We start from the raw sequence: 18866 nt of genomic DNA on the forward strand, positions 1-18866 counted from the left end.
AAATCTCTTGCTACATTTTTTTTTTTATCTCAGACAAACCTGGATAAAATCTCACCTGATAGAAGAAGCAAGAGAAAGATAGTCATTTTCATCCTCAGTGAGATACTCACAGAGGCTGGGCAGCTGTCCCCATACATCTTACTCACCCCCCCCAAGTTGATAGCGGTTTGACTGCACTGTTCTGACACCAGCCTTGTGATTAACTTCCTTCATTTGGGGGAGGGGATCTCTCTAACTTGCAATTACAAGCATTTCGCTACACTCGCTTTAACATCTGCTAACCATGTGTACGTGACAAATAAAAATGTGATTTTTACAGGTTTTAGGACACGCTCATTATCGGCTTAGAGTATGAAGATGACAGGTTGTCACGGTACCAGCTCAGCCATCATGGGTCCAAGTAGTATCACAATACCTCTGTTTTGGTCATAGAAAAACAAATCATCTGGACCAAAATAAAAACATTAAAAAACTAAATCACAAAATGAGAAGTGAAAGATCTTACACAATATATCAGTGATTTATTTGGTATCAGCTTTTAGTTATTCAGACATTTTCATTCAAGCATATCCTTGATCACTCTTTATCCACGAATCGCAATCAATCCTGTAGTCACACAGCCAGTCATCCGATCCTCCATAGGCATCGATTGGATGCTGTGCTCTATTCTGAATTATAAACTGGGTGGGTCAAGCCCCCTGAATTCTGATTGGCTGACAGCCGTGGTATTTCAGACCGTATACCACTCGTATGACAAAACATGTATTTTTTGTGCTCTAATTACATTGGTAACCAATTTATGTTAGCAATAATGCACCTTGGGAGTTTGTGATATATAGCCAATATACCACGGCTTAGCGTGTTGTGTCGTGCCTAAGAACAGTCCTTAGCCTTTGTATATTGGCCATAATACCACACCTCCTCGGGCCTTATTGCTTAAATATAAATCAGCCATTTTAATTCCCTCTTCTTCTTCGTCTTGCAAGTCAAAGCAGGTATTGAGGCACACGCAGAAAGATCATTTTAAATAATTACAGAGTGGGGTTACGTACCAAATGGCAACCAATAACTGATTTAGGGCACTACTTCTGACCAGGGCTCTGGTCAAAAGTAGTGCCCTATGTGGGGAATAGGGTGTCATTTGGGACTCACACGAGACCAGCCAACCTCTCGTGTAACTTTGTTCCTTAAAATGTACAGCAGCCCCTATGATCAACTTAGAATTTACAGAAGCTTTTTGTATACCGGTATGTATTTAACAGTGAGAGTTCATCTATTTGAACACTGAAAAGACGAGATAGCTAGCAGCCACTTAAATCCTCCCTACTACGGTTCCTATCAACTCATATCTGAAGATACTTTTTTGTCATGTGGTGTATGTGGACACCTGCTAGTCAAACATCTCATTCCAAAAATCATGGGTCTCTCTCTCTCTCTCCCCAAACCATTTCTGTATTGACCTCGCTCTGGGCACAGTCATGCTGAAACAGGAAAGGGCCTTCCCCCAAACAATTTTCACAAAGTTGGAAGAACAGAATCATCTAGAATGTAATTGTTGTATGCTGCAGCGCAAGTTTTACACCACTCCAGCTGACGCTGGATCTTAGGCTTGTGTGCGGCTGCACAGCCATGAAAACCCATTTCATGAAGCTCCCAACGAACAGTTCTTTGGAACTCGGTAGTGAGTGTTGCAACTGAGGACAGACGACTTTTACGCCCTTCAGAACTCGAAGGTCCCGTTCTGTGAGCTTAAGTAGCCTACCACTTCGCAGCTTAGCCGTTGTTGGTCCTAGACATTTCCACTTCACAATAACACCACTTACAGTTGACTGGGGCAGCTCCAGCAGGGCAGAAATTTGACGAACTGACTTGTTGGAAAGGTGGCATCCTGTGATGTTGCCACGTTGAAAGTCGCTGAGCTCTTTAGTAAGGCCATTCTACTGCCAATGTTTGTCTACGGAGATTGCATGGAGGTGTGCTCGATTTTATACACCTGTCAGCAACGGGTGTGGCTGAAATAACCGAACCCACTAATTCGAAGGGGTGGCCATATCAGAGTAGAGCACCGTGTTCGGGGGGTCAGCTTGAGCAAGGCGCTGCCCAGAATTGCAACTCCTGATCATGTAATGTAGTTGTTTGGGATACAAGATGATTTGTAGCTTGGGTGCAGAGCCTTGCTTTGGCTGATCTTCCTAAACGATGGCTACTAGGGGGGCAGGTAGCCTAGTTGTTAGAGCGTTGGGCCAGTAACCGAAAGGTTGCTAGATCGAATCCAAGAGCTGACAAGGGGGGAAAGCAGTTAACCCACTGTTCCCTAGGTCAACATCGTAAATAAGAATGAGTTCTTAACCGACTTGCCTAGTTGAAAGGTTAAATCAATCAAATAAAATAAACAATGTATGTCACTGGCCCCACTGTCAGCTCATATGGTTCCATCACACTGGGTCCTGCACTGCAGGCCCGTCTCTCGGTCCTTTAAAGCAGTGGCATCACATCCAGCATCAGTGTCTGAAGGTGATGACGTCATCTCTGCTCGTCGGTGAACGTGACGACGTCATACTGGATGCCCTGCTGTTGTAGCAGCTCCAGCTGTTCTTGTGTGGCCTCAGTGTAGACGGTCTGTGTCTGATGCGTGGCGGCATCTGCTATGACTAGAACACAGATAGAGAGAGTAAGTACTGATTCAACTTATCATCTAGTCCAGGAGTGGACTACTCCTGTCCTCGAGGGCCTGATTGGCGTCACAGTTTTGCCCCAGAAAACACACCTGACTCCAATAATCACCTAATCACGATCTACATTTTAGAATGCAATTTGATTAATCAGGTGTGTTTGGATGGATGAGATGAGAGGGGTGGATAAGCAGTGTGACACCAATCATGCCCCAAGGACTGGAGTTGCCCACCCATGATCTAATCCTTGATTAATTCATTTATTAAATGTTTATTTGAACGATGTACAGCGAGTGTACAGAACATTAGGAACACCTTCCTAATATGGAGTTGTGTGTGTTTGGATGATCGCCCTCAGAACAGCCTCGTTTCCTTGGGGGACATGGACATTACAAGCAAAGTTCCCTCTAAGCCGTGCACGCACAAGGCTCCCCCCGGGACTGCAGCGAAGAAGAAATATCAGCCTGCGCAGAGAAACACGAGATTGAACACTCAACTTTCTATAGTTTTCTCCCTTCGTTGACACTATGAACGTGTTTCCCTTTACTGTGGGAATTGTGATCGATTCAACGCAATTAGTCTCTTTCAATGCAACATACCAAAACAAAACCTATGCAAGACTTATTAGTTTACAAGAGATTTTTTTGTGGCAGAACTTTTTTTATTTAACCAGGTTAAAGTTGAGAACAAGTTCTCATTTGGAACTGCAACTAGGGTTGCAAAGGGTCGGAAAACATTCCGGTAAATTTCTGGAAATATTCCATGGGGCGTTAAGCCCGGGAATTGTGGGAATTTTGCTTAAATTCATAAAAATAAAAATTAAAGTTTGCTTTTAACAGTGAACCTTTTTTTGGGATACACATAAGGTAATTATAGGTCTTGTGGCATATTTTGGTTAAACTATCCCCAATTCAATGGAATTGCAACCCTCTGCATGCACAGTGCATGCACGGTGTGTTTACGGACATATTCAATCAATCCCTATACCAGTCTGCTGACGACACAACAGTGGTAGGCTTGATTACCAACAACGACGAGACGGCCTACAGGGAGGAGGTGAGGGCCCTCGGAGTGTGGTGTCAGGAAAATAACCTCACACTCAACGTCAACAAAACTAAGGAGATGATTGTGGACTTCAGGAAACAGCAGAGGGAACACCCCCCTATCCACATCGATGGAACAGTAGTGGAGAGGGTAGTAAGTTTTAAGTTTCTCGGCATACACATCACAGACAAACTGAATTGGTCCACTCACACAGACAGTATCGTGAAGAAGGCGCAGCAGCGCCTCTTCAACCTCAGGAGGCTGAAGAAATTCGGCTTGTCACCAAAAGCACTCACAAACTTCTACAGATGCACAATCGAGAGCATCCTGGCGGGCTGTATCACCGCCTGGTACAGTAACTGCTCCGCCCTCAACCGTAAGGCTCTCCAGAGGGTAGTGAGGTCTGCACAACGCATCACCGGGGGCAAACTACCTGCCCTCCAGGACACCTACACCACCCGATGTTACAGGAAGGCCATAAAGATCATCAAGGACATCAACCACCCGAGCCACTGCCTGTTCACCCCGCTATCATCCAGAAGGCGAGGTCAGTACAGGTGAATCAAAGCTGGGACCGAGAGACTGAAAAACAGCTTCTATCTCAAGGCCATCAGACTGTTAAACAGCCACCACTAACATTGAGTGGCTGCTGCCAACACACTGACACTGACTCAACTCCAGCCACTTTAATAATGGGAATTGATGGGAAATGATGTAAATATATCACTAGCCACTTTAAACAATGCTACCTTATATAATGTTACATACCCTACATTATTCATCTCATATGCATACGTATATACTGTACTCTATATCATCGACTGCATCCTTATGTAATACATGTATCACTAGCCACTTTAACTATGCCACTTTGTTTACATACTCATCTCATATGTATATACTGTACTCGATACCATCTACTGTATCTTGCCTATGCTACTCTCTACCATCACTCATTCATATATCTTTATGTACATATTCTTTATCCCCTTACACTGTATATAAGACAGTAGTTTTGGAATTGTTAGTTAGATTACTTGTTGGTTATTACTGCATTGTCGGAACTAGAAGCACAAGCATTTCGCTACACTCGCATTAACATCTGCTAACCATGTGTATGTGACAAATAAAATTTGATTTGATTTGTGTCACGTTAGCTGGATGTCCTTTGGGTGGTGGACCATTCTTGATACACACAGGAAACTGTTGAGCGTGAAAAACCCAGCAGCATTGCAGTTCTTGACGCACTTAAACCGGTGCGCCTGTCACCTACTACCATACCCTGTTCAAAGCCACTTAAATAATTTGTCTTGCCCAATCACCCTCTGAATAGCACACATACACAATCCATGTCTCAATTGTTTCAAGGCTTTAAAAAAAATCCTTATTTACATTTACATTTAAGTCATTTAGCAGACGCTCTTATCCAGAGCGACTTAACCCGTCTCCTCCCCTTCTTCTACACTGATCGAAGTGGATTTAACAAGTGACATCAATAAGGGATTATAGCTTTCATCTGGATTCACCTGGTCAGTCTATGTCATGGAAAGAGAAGGTGTTCATAATGTTTTGTATACTCTGTGTACAACAAAAACACAAGTCTCAGTACAATTGAGAAATGATAGCTAAATCTGGTTTAATGTAACAGCTAATTTCCATCTGCAGTCCCCTGATAAGGTGAGCCAGGTGTCCTACCACTGTCATATCACATACTGCCTCTGATCAGGTGTCCTACAGCTGTCATATATCACATACTGCCTCTGATCAGGTGTCCTACAGCTGTCATATATCACATACTGCCTCTGATCAGGTGTCCTACCACTGTCATATCACATACTGCCTCTGATCAGGTGTCCTACCACTGTCATATCACATACTGCCTCTGATCAGGTGTCCTACCACTGTCATAGATCACATACTGCCTCTGATTAGGTGTCCTACCACTGTCATAGATCACATACTGCCTCTGATTAGGTGTCCTACCACTGTCATATATCACATACTGCCTCTGATCAGGTGTCCTACCACTGTCATAGATCACATACTGTCTCTGATCAGGTGTCCTACCACTGTCATATATCACATACTGCCTCTGATCAGGTGTCCTACCACTGTCATAGATCACATACTGTCTCTGATCAGGTGTCCTACCACTGTCATATATCACATACTGCCTCTGATCAGGTGTCCTACCACTGTCATAGATCACATACTGTCTCTGATCAGGTGTCCTACCACTGTCATATATCACATACTGCCTCTGATCAGGTGTCCTACAGCTGTCATATCACATACTGCCTCTGATCAGGTGTCCTACCACTGTCATAGATCACATACTGCCTCTGATCAGGTGTCCTACCACTGTCATATATCACATACTGCCTCTGATCAGGTGTCCTACAGCTGTCATATATCACATACTGCCTCTGATCAGGTGTCCTACAGCTGTCATATCACATACTGCCTCTGATCAGGTGTCCTACCACTGTCATATGTCAGATACTGCCTCTGATCAGGTGTCCTACCGCTGTCATATCGAACATACTGCCTCTGATCAGGTGTCCTACCACTGTCATGTCAGATACTGCCTCTGATCAGGTGTCCTACCGCTGTCATATAGAACATACTGCCTCTGATCAGGTGTCCTACCACTGTCATGTCAGATACTGCCTCTGATCAGGTGTCCTACCGCTGTCATATAGAACATACTGCCTCTGATCAGGTGTCCTACCACTGTCATATAGAACATACTGCCTCTGATCAGGTGTCCTACCACTGTCATATGTCAGATACTGCCTCTGATCAGGTGTCCTACCACTGTCATATAGAACATACTGCCTCTGATCAGGTGTCCTACCACTGTCATATAGAACATACTGCCTCTGATCAGGTGTCCTACAGCTGTCATATAGAACATACTGCCTCTGATCAGGTGTCCTACCGCTGTCATATAGAACATACTGCCTCTGATCAGGTGTCCTACAGCTGTCATAGATCAGATCATAGATCACTTACACAGTGTAAGTGGAATGGTTGAAGACAGTAGAGTAGAGCTTTGGGAAACACTGCTGTAATATATGAAGCAGAAACTGGGTTAACATACCAGTCACAGCAGTGTTCAGCAACCTCCAATCTTCCAAGTGTTCAGGACTGACTATCTGCTGTCGCTGTTAATACCTACACCCTCCTGAGCCTCCCAGGGGATACTTTATGCTACTGTCCTCCAGGCCCTCGACTGAAAGCAGACGGTGTGTTATCATACCGGTGACAGCAGAGTGTTCAGCAACCTCCAAGTCTTCAGGTCTGACTATCTGTTGTTCTGAACTGACGGGAAGATCCTGGATCTGGCTGTCATGACTCAGGGAAATCTGAAAAGAGAGAGCCAAGGAAGTTAAACACTTAACCTTCCATCTTACTAAAAACAGCAGTATTCTGGTTTGACTATTTTGGGGGTTGAATATTTCTAGGAGTGATTGTTTTGTGATGGGAGTGTTCTTGGGATCCTCTCGCTCACCTGTTGCTCCTGTAGGAAGGCCCCATCATTCTCATATTGGATGATCTGTCCATCTGACATCTGGATGTGGTTCCCGTCTGCTAGCACCACGTACTCCTGGGGTAGGAAGTGTTGGACTCCATCCTGAGATATGACATACTGGACCTGGGAGGGTGAAGGAGGAGAATTAGACCCCGGGAGGGTGAAGGAGGAGAATTAGACCCCAGGAGGGTGAAGGAGGAGAATTAGACCCCAGGAGGGTGAAGGAGGAGAATTAGACCCCGGGAGGGTGAAGGAGGAGAATTAGACCCCAGGAGGGTGAAGGAGGAGAATTAGACCCCGGGAGGGTGAAGGAGGAGAATTAGACCCCAGGAAGGTGAAGGAGGAGAATTAGACCCCAGGAGGGTGAAGGAGAAGAATTAGACCCCAGGAGGGTGAAGGAGGAGAATTAGACCCCAGGGAGGGTGAAGGAGGAGAATTAGACCCCAGGAGGGTGAAGGAGGAGAATTAGACCCCAGGAGGGTGAAGGAGGAGAATTAGACCCCAGGAGGGTGAAGGAGAAGAATTAGACCCCAGGAGGGTGAAGGAGGAGAATTAGACCCAGGGTGAGGAGGAGAATGAAGGAGGGTGAAGGAGGAGAATTAGACCCCAGGAGGGTGAAGGAGGAGAATGAAGGAGGGTGAAGGAGGAGAATTAGACCCCAGGAGGGTGAAGGAGGAGAATTAAACCCCAGGAGGGTGAAGGAGAAGAATTAGACCCCAGGAGGGTGAAGGAGAAGAATTAGACCCCGGGAGGGTGAAGGAGGAGAATTAGACCCGGGAGGGTGAAGGAGGAGAATTAGACCCCAGGAGGGTGAAGGAGAAGAATGACCCGGGAGGAAGGAGAAGAATTAGACCCGGAGGGTGAAGGAGGGTGAAGGGTGAAGGAGGAGAATTAGACCCCAGGAGGGTGAAGGAGAAGAATTAGACCCCAGGAGGGTGAAGGAGAAGCATTAGACCCCAGGAGGGTGAAGGAGGAGAATTAGACCCCAGGAGGGTGAAGGAGGAGAATTAGACCCCCGGAGGGTGAAGGAGGAGAATTAAACCCCAGGAGGGTGAAGGAGGAGAATTAAACCCCAGGAGGGTGAAGGAGGATAATTAAACCCCAGGAGGGTGAAGGAGGAGAATTAAACCCCAGGAGGGTGAAGGAGGAGAATTAAACCCCAGGAGGGTGAAGGAGGAGAATTAAACCCCAGGAGGGTGAAGGAGGAGAATTAGACCCCAGGAGGGTGAAGGAGGAGAATTAAACCCCAGGAGGGTGAAGGAGAAGAATTAGACCCCAGGAGGGTGAAGGAGAAGAATTAGACCCCAGGAGGGTGAAGGAGAAGAATTAGACCCCAGGAGGGTGAAGGAGGAGAATTACCACAATATCTTCACTGTCTGTCCAACTTCTTTATAGTCAAAGTAAAACTTATTTTAATTATTATTATTATTTTTTTTAATCTACTTGAAAGTAATTTTATCTACAAGTATCTTTATGTTGCTAATTGGAAATGTGAGGGGGATTGACGGGGGGTAGAGGACGGGGATGAGATCTTCATTGTTTACCTACATGGATCCATATTAAAAGTCTATAAGTATCTGTACATCTCTGGCTCCCCGTGTACCTCAGTTGCCTGGTTGTCTCCTGTCATGTACCTCAGTCGCCTGGTTGTCCTGTCATGTACCGCAACGTCACCTGGTTGTCTCCTGTCATGTACCGCAACGTCGCCTGGTTGTCTCCTGTCATGTACCGCAGCGTCACCTGGTTGTCTCCTGTCATGTACCGCAACGTCGCCTGGTTATCTCCTGTCATGTACCGCAACGTCGCCTGGTTGTCTCCTGTCATGTGCCGCAACGTCGCCTGGTTGTCTCCTGTCATGTGCCGCAACGTCGCCTGGTTGTCTCCTGTCATGTGCCGCAACGTCGCCTGGTTGTCTCCTGTCATGTGCCGCAACGTCGCCTGGTTGTCTCCTGTCATGTGCCGCAACGTCGCCTGGTTGTCTCCTGTCATGTGTCTCGCAACGTCAGTTGCCTGGTTATCCTGTCATGTGCCGCAACGTCGCCTGGTTGTCTCCTGTCATGTGCCGCAACGTCGCCTGGTTGTCTCCTGTCACCTGGTGTCTCGCAACGTCGCCTGGTTGTCTCCTGTCATGTGCCGCAACGTCGCCTGGTTGTCTCCTGTCATGTACCGCAACGTCGCCTGGTTGTCTCCTGTCATGTACCGCAACGTCGCCTGGTTGTCTCCTGTCATGTACCGCAACGTCGCCTGGTTGTCTCCTGTCATGTACCGCAACGTCGCCTGGTTGTCTCCTGTCATGTACCGCAACGTCGCCTGGTTGTCTCCTGTCATGTACCGCAACGTCGCCTGGTTGTCTCCTGTCATGTACCGCAACGTCGCCTGGTTGTCTCCTGTCATGTACCGCAACGTCACCTGGTTGTCTCCTGTTATGTACTGTAACGTCTGTCCGTCCGCTGTGGTGATCTGCTGGATGTACGTGGCCTCCTCCTTGTCTTCCAGGCCCTGTTCCTGGGACACTATAATGTGGTCCTGACCCAGGGCCTTCTGTAGCTGCTCCGGACTGATGGTCTGTCCTGCCTGCAGGGCTGTAACAAAGAGAGAAACAACAGCATCTCAGACAATGGCCAATGACAACACAAGTGGTTAACATTTCAAACAAACTGTAGCTGAAACAAAAATGTCCTCCAAATGGTATGGATGGAAATAGAGGACATCAGTGATTTATTCACCCAGTGAAATGACCTACAAGTTGGTGTAAACGTGTGTGTGTTCCTTACACTGTAGCATGGCGAGATCCTCCTCATCATTTCTGACTATAAAGGCCTGCTGCTGGGAGCCTCCTCCAGAATGGATCTTCTTTGTCGGGGGGTCCTGGCTGTGGAGTCGCTCCAAATGGAACTTGAGGTGGCCGTTACGATTAAACCTGATAGGTGGGACAGACCAGAATGGTTACCTCAGGTGCTTTCAAAACATATTCTGTACAACAAAGAACAAACACAAAACATTCTAAGCTGGCGTCACCATCCCAACACTTCATAACAAAGTTTATTCTCACAACCTCAAGATGCCCTAATTTGTTGAATTACCTCTGTCCACAGATCTTGCAGGTGAAGGGCTTCTCGTTGGTATGCGTCATCATGTGTCTCCTCAGGTCCTTCCTGTTTTTGGAGGCAAAGCTGCAGCTGGGGCACTTGTGAGGCCGCAGGTAGGTATGCATGCCCATGTGGGTCTGGGAAAGGAATGGTACAGTGATAACCAAATGATAGCATGCTTTGGATAGAGACAAACTGTAATTCGCTACTAGGGGTCAATGCTGCCTTTCAATACCAAAAAGATGTAGAAGACCAGAGATCTGAGGGGAGGGTCCTCTACGCTACCAAAGCCCTCCTCTAGAGAGGGCACAAGGAATCAAGGAAATATGGTTTTGAGATTTACACCCTGGCTGAGAAATGATAAAAGACCCACCTTGACGTCTGGCCAGGAGGAGGCAGTGAAGTCACAGTCAGGACACTTGAAGGTGGAGGGGTCAATATGGGCCCTCTTGTGGTTCTCCATGTCACTGCGGCCTTGGAACGACTCTGAGCAGATACGACAGGAGAACCTCTTTGGGTTGAGCTGGTTCTGGTCCAGGGGGGATGCCACCATGGAGGGGGAACCGGGGACCTCACTGCTTAGCTGAAGAGAGGGAGAGAGGGATGGAGGAAGAGACAGCAGATTACCTTCTCAGACATCTACAGTTCAACAGAACAGGGATGAGTTTCCCGAGAGTTTCAGAGCATTAACATCATCTTAGATACAGGAATTGTATTCCTGTGGAAACTGTTCTCTAACACCCCCTGCTACAGTATGTGGTATTCCTGTAGAAACTGTTCTCCACCACCCCCTGCTACAGTATGTGGTATTCCTGTAGAAACTGTTCTGTAACACCCCCTGCTACAGTATGTGGTATTCCTGTAGAAACTGTTCTGTAACACCCCCTGCTACAGTATGTGGTATTCCTGTAGAAACTGTTCTGTAACACCCCCTGCTACAGTATGTGGTATTCCTGGAAGAAACTGTTCTGTAACACCCCCTGCTACAGTATGTGGTATTCCTGTATAAACTGTTCTGTAACACCCCCTGCTACAGTATGTGGTATTCCTGTAGAAACTGTTCTGTAACACCCCCTGCTACAGTATGTGGTATTCCTGTAGAAACTGTTCTGTAACACCCCCTGCTACAGTATGTGGTATTCCTGTAGAAACTGTTCTGTAACACCCCCTGCTACAGTATGTGGTATTCCTGTAGAAACTGTTCTGTAACACCCCCTGCTACAGTATGTGGTATTCCTGTAGAAACTGTTCTGTAACACCCGCTGCTACAGTATGTGGTATTCCTGTAGAAACTGTTCTCTAACACCCCCTGCTACAGTATGTGGTATTCCTGTAGAAACTGTTCTGTAACACCCCCTGCTACAGTATGTGGTATTCCTGTAGAAACTGTTCTCCAACACCACCTGCTACAGTATGTGGTATTCCTGTAGAAACTGTTCTGTAACACCCCTGCTACAGTATGTGGTATTCCTGTAGAAACTGTTCTGTAACACCCCTGCTACAGTATGTGGTATTCCTGTAGAAACTGTTCTGTAACACCCCTGCTACAGTATGTGGTATTCCTGTAGAAACTGTTCTGTAACACCCCCTGCTACAGTATGTGGTATTCCTGTAGAAACTGTTCTCCAACACCACCTGCTACAGTATGTGGTATTCCTGTAGAAACTGTTCTGTAACACCCCCTGCTACAGTATGTGGTATTCCTGTAGAAACTGTTCTGTAACACCCCCTGCTACAGTATGTGGTATTCCTGTAGAAACTGTTCTGTAACACCCCCTGCTACAGTATGTGGTATTCCTGTAGAAACTGTTCTGTAACACCCCTGCTACAGTATGTGGTATTCCTGTAGAAACTGTTCTGTAACACCCCCTGCTACAGTATGTGGTATTCCTGTAGAAACTGTTCTGTAACACCCCCTGCTACAGTATGTGGTATTCCTGTAGAAACTGTTCTGTAACACCCCCTGCTACAGTATGTGGTATTCCTGTAGAAACTGTTCTGTAACACCCCCTGCTACTGTATTTGGTATTCCTGTGGCTGGCTTACCTCTACCTGCTGTAGAACTCCATCCCCCACACCAGAGGTCAGGTAGTACTGGGTGTCTCTGTTCTCTTTGAGTGTTCTTGTTCCCTCCTGCTCTTCCTCCATGGGCTGGGGACTGCCCACGTCACTACTGAAAACACAACACATTGGAACACTGAAGTGGAAGTCAACTAAGTTGATTTATCTCCAAAAAATGTTTGATACTTTTTTGTAATGGGAGAAGAAGCTTATTTCAGCACCTCAAAATTCATGTTAAAATATCATCAAGAAATGCAAATTGTATAGCAGATCAGACAGAATGTCGCTCATTAGCTAATGGCCAGTGCCGTGTTGGCCAGGTGAGGCCAGGTTCTACAGTACCTGTATCCAGGTCCAGTGCTTTGTTCCATCTGTTCCACCACACTGAAGCCCTCTGCCCCTTCATAGGCCTGGATGGCTATCTGAGTAATCTCTCCATTCTCATTGGTCCCAGCCTCATAGACCTCCTGGACCTCTTGCACCAGGGTCTCCCCATTCTCAGACATGTGGAACGTCACAACCTAAAGGACCACAGCAGAAATTAAAAGGACTATACTTTTTACTTATATTTATTTTAAAAACATTTTTTTTTACAAATGGGGGTGGGGGGGGGTACTTTTACATTTTTATTTATCCAGGGATATCATTAAAAATAAGCGGGGAGATGGAGGGAAAAGGAAATGCAGGACAGTGGTGTGATTGGGATTAGTGCTCACACTGGGGGGGGAGGGGGGTTGGTACTGTATGTGCTTTAGGTGCGTCATTATCCTCGTTGTGCGGTACGGGGGGCGACTCTGAAACACATCCTTTTAGAAAAAGGAAAAGCTCTCGATATAGTGTTTTTTCAGAGACCCCATACTGCACAACAAGGATGAGGAAATTAAATTGCTGGCTGGGGTAAATTGATACAAAAACCATTGGAATCACAAAAACAACAACAACGAGTGTTGTGGGGCGACAGGGTAGCCTAGTGGTTAGAGCATTGGACTAGTAACTGAAAGGTTGCAAGTTCAAATCCCCGAGCTGACAAGGTACAAAACTTGTCGTTCTGCCCCTGAACAGGCAGTTAACCCACTGTTCCTAGGCCGTAATTGAAAATAAGAATTTGTTCTTAACTGACTTGCCTAGTAAAATAAAGGTAAAAAAATGCAAAGTGAAATTTGGTTAAAAAAAAGAGAAAAAAAAAGAAAACACATTTCTCCTTTAATACAATTCTTCGGCAAAATCATTCGCAAGGAGATTCCTGCAAAAATATTATTTGAAGATGGGGTCATCTTTTTTGCTTTTTCCCCTTCTACTCAGACACTTGATTCAAATAATCAACTCTTCACCAAGCCTTTGATTCCAATCAGGTGTGTGAGTGCTAAGGCAACGACTAAAAACTTGCATCCCTTTGGTTACCCAGGACCAGGATTAAGAAATTCTGATCTACCGGGTAATGACGCTTCCTAAAGCACATATATACAGTACTAATCTCCTAAGTGTGTGTACGAAATTGTGTCTGGACCCTTCTATAACATGCAATTTACATACAGATTGGGATCTGGTTGTAAATAAGCCAAACATTCTCCTTTAAAAAGAAACATTACACTACACCAGCCTCAAATAAATAAATAAAATAAATAAAAATCAAATAAACCTTTTGGGCTCCCCCGGTCGCCGAGGTAACCGCTGTCCAGGAGCCCGTTTTTAGAACCTCGGAGTCCGATGATTTCAACATCTGTACCTGAGGAGTACACACAGACAGACTGCTCATCCAATACACAACCTAGTCTGTCCCAATCACGCAGAGCTCTGTAGCAGTCCTGTAGGAATCATTACATAGGTCAGTAAAACACCAGAGGTCTACTCAATGAGCCAATGTGTAAACCAGCCAGTACCTGTAGTGAGTTTTCCACCAACTGTCTGGCGTTGCTCATATTCAACAGCAGATCCAGAGCATTCTGGGCTGACAGGTCCGAATTCCCGGCTGTGAAGATGGAAAGAGATGAAGATATTATTGTGTCATGCTTCTCAATGCATTATAAAACGTTACCATTGGGCTTGGTAGAGATCTTAGGCCATAGGAAAGAGTCTGTTAATCTGTCCTTGGTGGGGCAGTTGGTCACTGAAGAAGGAAGAAAGAATATTGGAGGAGTGAAGACGAAAAATAACTGACCCTGTTCGTAAGTGATGGTAGTGTTTCCCATTGCATCTTGGGAGACTGAGGCGTTCTGCATTGTCTGCATGGCTTGTAGTGTGTCAGAATCCACTGCTACCTAACACGTGGGGGAAAAAACAGTCAAACACTCCCATATTATTCATTCCAAGTTACTAGCTTCTACTCTTCTTCCCTTAGAAGACCCACACAAACTCCTGTTCATCTCTGTATTTAGAGGCATATAGATATTTCAAGTACAATATATCTCTTCCCCAGGCGTACTATAGTGTTCTGTAGGCCCGCTGTGTCGTCGTGTTGCTGTTTGAGTTCCTCTATCTGTTGCTGGGTGAAGAAGGGTCTCCTCCTCCGCCTGACGGGCTCCTCAGGGTGCGTAGCGCTCCACTCCTCAAACGCCTCCGGGTGGCGACACTGGACGTGCAGACCCAGGTTCTTACGGTGCTTCGTCATGAAGTGGCACATCTCACAGGAGAACGGCTTTTCTCCTAGAGGGTGAAAGGAAGGCAGTGATCCTAAATGCTTCTGCTCCTAGTTACTCAACACCTTGAAGAGCTGAATAGGGGCGGCAGATATCCTAGAGAGGTTAGAGAAGAGAGCCATTGACCGAAGGGTCACTGGTTCAAATCCCAGGTTGTGGGGGGACTGGTGGAGAGTGAACCTGGCCTTGTGCTACCAACCCCTCAAGGGTGTGTTTGTCTCCAGGGGTTGAGTGGTAAACACTTGCAATAGCTAGTGAACTAAACTGATTGGGATGGAGAAGATCATAGTGACATTACAGTAACTCACGTATGTGTTTGAAGGCCAGGTGAGAGACCAGGAAGTCCTCTTTAGAAGTGCAGTATTTACAGTACTCACATTTAAAAGGGTTTAACCCAAATGAGTCCCACTGCAACGCAATTGCAATTTGGACTTCTAACCCCTTTTAAACAGTGCGGCTTGTACCGTAGGATTTGTATAATTCTTCCGCATCTGTACCATTAATCTGTGTGATTAAACGGAGGATGAGCTAGAGAGGTGTTTGTGAGACCCAAGGGCGGAACCCGAAGGGGCCCGGCGCCGTGTCTTTTTTTATTTATTACAAAAATGGCTGAGAGTCAAACACGCACATGTAACATGTCATATGACGCTCACAAGCTACCGAGCTGTTAGACGGTAAAGGGGTTCTTCTACACAGAAGATCATAAGAAATTTCATGGACATAGTCTATAATAAACTCACATAGTTGCTGTCACAAACTCCACACAGTTGTTGTCACCGACGAGTTAAGAGTTTATGTCCTACTGAGCAAAAATTTCTGTACTTACAGCATTCATATAAATAGGTTTTTCCCTTTAGCGTTTAAAAAAATAAATACATTGACATTTGAATGTAACTGTTTATTATGGCTGTCCATGACTAAAAATGACTTGGTCGATCAAAAGTCGTCTGTTCTTTCGATCCAACCGACTGGTAGAATTTTAAAACGTGTATTTTTCCATACATAGGGCATACCCTATGTGTTAAGAAAATAAACCATGTATGCATTGAGCTTGTCTGATGCTTTAAGCGCACTGTTCGATGAAATAAGACAAATGACTCAAGAGGGAGCCAGAGATCTAGATAATCAGAAGGAAAAACAATTTAACCCGACCCGGTTGTCGCCCTCCTGCTCCTACTGGCTTTGGCAGATTCTGCCGTTACCCTCTCCTGAAGTTGCAGGTAATAGGCTACATGAGGAGTCTGCAACCTTTCTCATGTGGAATGACCATTTATGGTTTTATATATATATATTATACATGTGTACATTTATGGTTTTATATATATTTTACATATGCACATTTATAGTTTTATATATATTTTACATATGCACATTTTCCTGGAACAGTTTCATGTCATTTATAATAACATCTTCGTATCTGAAAATCATTGTTGGGTGGTCAATCAAAATGTATATCCAAATCTAAATGAAAATGATGAACCTAGAAAAATAACTTTTATTGCATTGCCAACTATGTAAAAAAAATAGCCTTATAAAGCCAAAAAATATATATAATGTAAAACAGTGCAGCCTGCAGGTAGAAAACATCCTGATGAAAATAAATATCCTATAAATCACATTGGCTGCGCATGGCCTGTCTGCAACAAACTTAAAACATTGTATCAACTTCTTAACTCAGTGGGTCATGGCTTGTAACGCCAAAGCTCCCATCACACATGACTGCAAACTTTATTTATTTTATTTTTTATTTCAAAGCTCTAACTTATTTAACCAGGTAGGCTAGTTGAGAACAAGTTCTCATTTGCAACTGCGACCTGGCCAAGATAAAGCATAGCAGTGTGAACAGACAACACAGAGTTACACATGGAGTAACTTTACAACATTGTATAAAATATTCTGGGCCTTCAGCATGTCCTGTGCCAGTGAGCTCAGGACAGACACAGCTGTAGGCTATTTGAGCAAAAGATCAGAAGTAATCAAGTAGGTCTATTTTATGACGTTTCCACTGAATCAGATCATTTCCCAACTTTTCACGCTGAGTGGTTATATTTACATTTAAGTCATTTAGCAGACGCTCTTATCGACAGGGGGAGAGAGAGATGGAAAGATTATTCTAATACATTGAGGAACTATTGTCATTCTCAATGGATGTAAAAACAGACTTTGTTTGCTTGGTGTTTAAAATGAAGAAAACGTTACTTTTGAGAAGCTCCACAGCTCATTAGTGGAGATACGTTAGACCAATCAGAAATACTATCAGGGCACATTTATATGCCAAGATTTGCACGCAGGCTAGGTTAGCCTATAGGCCTACTGCTTTTGCGTAATCAGGTGTGCGTCCTTCCTCAACAAGTGTATCATAAGTTGTGGGCTCTGTGAAAAACGTGTCATCTCCGACAATGAGAACGATAAAAGACTGGAATAATAATACCTTGAAGGCATTGACGTAATCAAACAAACATTGTAGATTCGAATTTATAGGAATTAACATGTAAATATACTACTGGTGATATATGTAATGGAGAATTGATAAGACACGAACAATTCAAAAGCAAACAATTCACACAATAAGTTATGAAACCATGAACGTGCACAAAATGGTCGGGAGAGAGCCCATTCTGGAGAGTGAAGTACATTGTGCACCCACAATCCTCTTCTTCTTGGACTGTGCCGTCTCCGAAGCCTCCACTATGGATTAGTTCACTGACATGGGCGCTAAATAAAACAATCTTGTGTGCCGTAGAAATTTTTTTTTTTTTAAATAATAATAATATATACGAAATGTTGGTCGACAAAACAACTTATCCATCAAACAATCGACTAATTGGGGTCAGCCCTACTGTTCATGTCAAATTGTTTTGTAGCTCTGGTTGTCCTGAACAGAACATGGTAGAACACGTGATTGTGAGGATAAATATAAGGGCCGGACATGCAGATCAATGGAAGTCATAAATTACTTAGGGTCTCGGGACTGACAGGGTTTTAAGAGTCGGGATTAGGTGTAGAACTCACCTGTGTGTTTGATGGCCAGGTGAGAGACCAGGAAGTCCTCTTTAGAGGTTGAGTATTTACAGTAGTCACACTTAAAGGGCCGGTCGTTGGCGTGGGACAGCTGGTGGTTGAGCAGGAGCTTCTTGTTGTCACAGTCATAGTCACAGAACTCACACTTGAACCTGGTAGACAAGACGCAGACAGGCATTAGAAAAGTTAGAGGATATTAACACTGTGTAGCGTATGATAAGGAGAAAACCTTTTGAAACAGGGAGGTACAAACTGAACTTCACAGTGCAAACTGATTTTGCTACAGTGTGTAATGAATACCAATCTGGTTTCACAGGACTGACTATGTGTATGTTCTGCCGAGACGCTATGTTCTGCCGAGACGCTATGTTCTGCCGAGACGCTATGTTCTGCCGAGACGCTATGTTCTGCCGAGACGCTATGTTCTGCCGAGAGGCTATGTTCTGCCGAGAGGCTATGTTCTGCCGAGACGCTATGTTCTGCGGAGACGCTATGTTCTGCTGAGACGCTATGTTCTGCGGAGACGCTATGTTCTGCTGAGACGCTATGTTCTGCTGAGACGCTATGTTCTGCTGAGACGCCATGTTCTGCGGAGACGCTATGTTCTGCTGAGACGCTATGTTCTGCTGAGACGCTATGTTCTGCTGAGACGCCCAATGAAAATTGCGCTACTTCCTGTACTGACCTGCTGTTGTCAACACTCTGGATGTGTGTGAGGAGATGCATCTTAAACGTATATCTCTTCTTGAAGGACTTCCCACACTGGGAAGTCAAAATACAAACAGATATTTATAAAGATGTCAAAGAA

At 45.0% G+C, this 18866-nt stretch overlaps 2 protein-coding genes and 1 long non-coding RNA gene across 6 annotated transcripts in view; 1 reads left to right on the top strand and 2 right to left on the bottom strand.

Moving 5' to 3' along the window:
- Positions 1 to 18866, bottom strand: part of LOC118360249 (zinc finger protein 335-like) — a 32672-nt gene that overhangs the window by 2187 nt on the left and 11619 nt on the right. Inside the window, exons 18-31 of the mRNA XM_052482629.1 lie at positions 18744 to 18820; positions 18050 to 18210; positions 14824 to 15044; positions 14560 to 14659; positions 14282 to 14370; positions 14041 to 14127; positions 12744 to 12922; positions 12387 to 12513; positions 10714 to 10923; positions 10335 to 10477; positions 10026 to 10171; positions 9661 to 9833; positions 7231 to 7374; positions 6979 to 7084 (exon numbers count right to left, since the gene is read on the bottom strand). Of these exons, the coding sequence (XP_052338589.1) occupies positions 6979 to 7084; positions 7231 to 7374; positions 9661 to 9833; positions 10026 to 10171; positions 10335 to 10477; positions 10714 to 10923; positions 12387 to 12513; positions 12744 to 12922; positions 14041 to 14127; positions 14282 to 14370; positions 14560 to 14659; positions 14824 to 15044; positions 18050 to 18210; positions 18744 to 18820 (1963 nt within the window). The remainder of the gene's footprint in view (positions 1 to 6978; positions 7085 to 7230; positions 7375 to 9660; positions 9834 to 10025; positions 10172 to 10334; positions 10478 to 10713; positions 10924 to 12386; positions 12514 to 12743; positions 12923 to 14040; positions 14128 to 14281; positions 14371 to 14559; positions 14660 to 14823; positions 15045 to 18049; positions 18211 to 18743; positions 18821 to 18866) is intronic.
- On the top strand, positions 7371 to 8492 carry LOC127912412 (uncharacterized). The gene is made up of 3 exons (XR_008082336.1): positions 7371 to 7498; positions 7586 to 7814; positions 8415 to 8492. It is a non-coding gene; the product is annotated as an uncharacterized LOC127912412 (long non-coding RNA).
- LOC127912411 (bile salt-activated lipase-like) lies at positions 8133 to 9654 on the bottom strand. 4 transcript variants are annotated; one of them, XM_052481536.1, is made up of 2 exons: positions 9485 to 9654; positions 8133 to 9244 (listed from the first exon to the last, which is right to left on the bottom strand). In XM_052481536.1, the coding sequence occupies exons 1-2, from the start codon at positions 9643 to 9645 to the stop codon at positions 8887 to 8889; spliced, it is 519 nt and encodes a 172-aa protein (XP_052337496.1). In that variant the 5' UTR covers positions 9646 to 9654; the 3' UTR covers positions 8133 to 8886. The 4 variants fall into 4 exon arrangements, with proteins under 4 accessions (XP_052337496.1, XP_052337495.1, XP_052337494.1 ...); XM_052481535.1 differs by having other exon boundaries at positions 9452 to 9654; XM_052481534.1 differs by having other exon boundaries at positions 9419 to 9654.

Source organism: Oncorhynchus keta, chromosome 27 (assembly GCF_023373465.1).
Source record: "Oncorhynchus keta strain PuntledgeMale-10-30-2019 chromosome 27, Oket_V2, whole genome shotgun sequence".
NCBI lineage: Eukaryota > Metazoa > Chordata > Actinopteri > Salmoniformes > Salmonidae > Oncorhynchus > Oncorhynchus keta.

Bases quoted from the DNA above. Each gene is read 5' to 3' on its own strand.
- LOC127912411 (XM_052481534.1), bottom strand. From the start codon at position 9,645: ATGACAGGAGACAACCAGGCGACGTTGCGGTACATGACAGGAGACAAC. The intron at 9,245-9,418 runs GTACATGACAGG...TGACGTTGCGAG, and splicing joins GACAACCAGGCGACGTTGCG to ACACATGACAGGAGACAACC.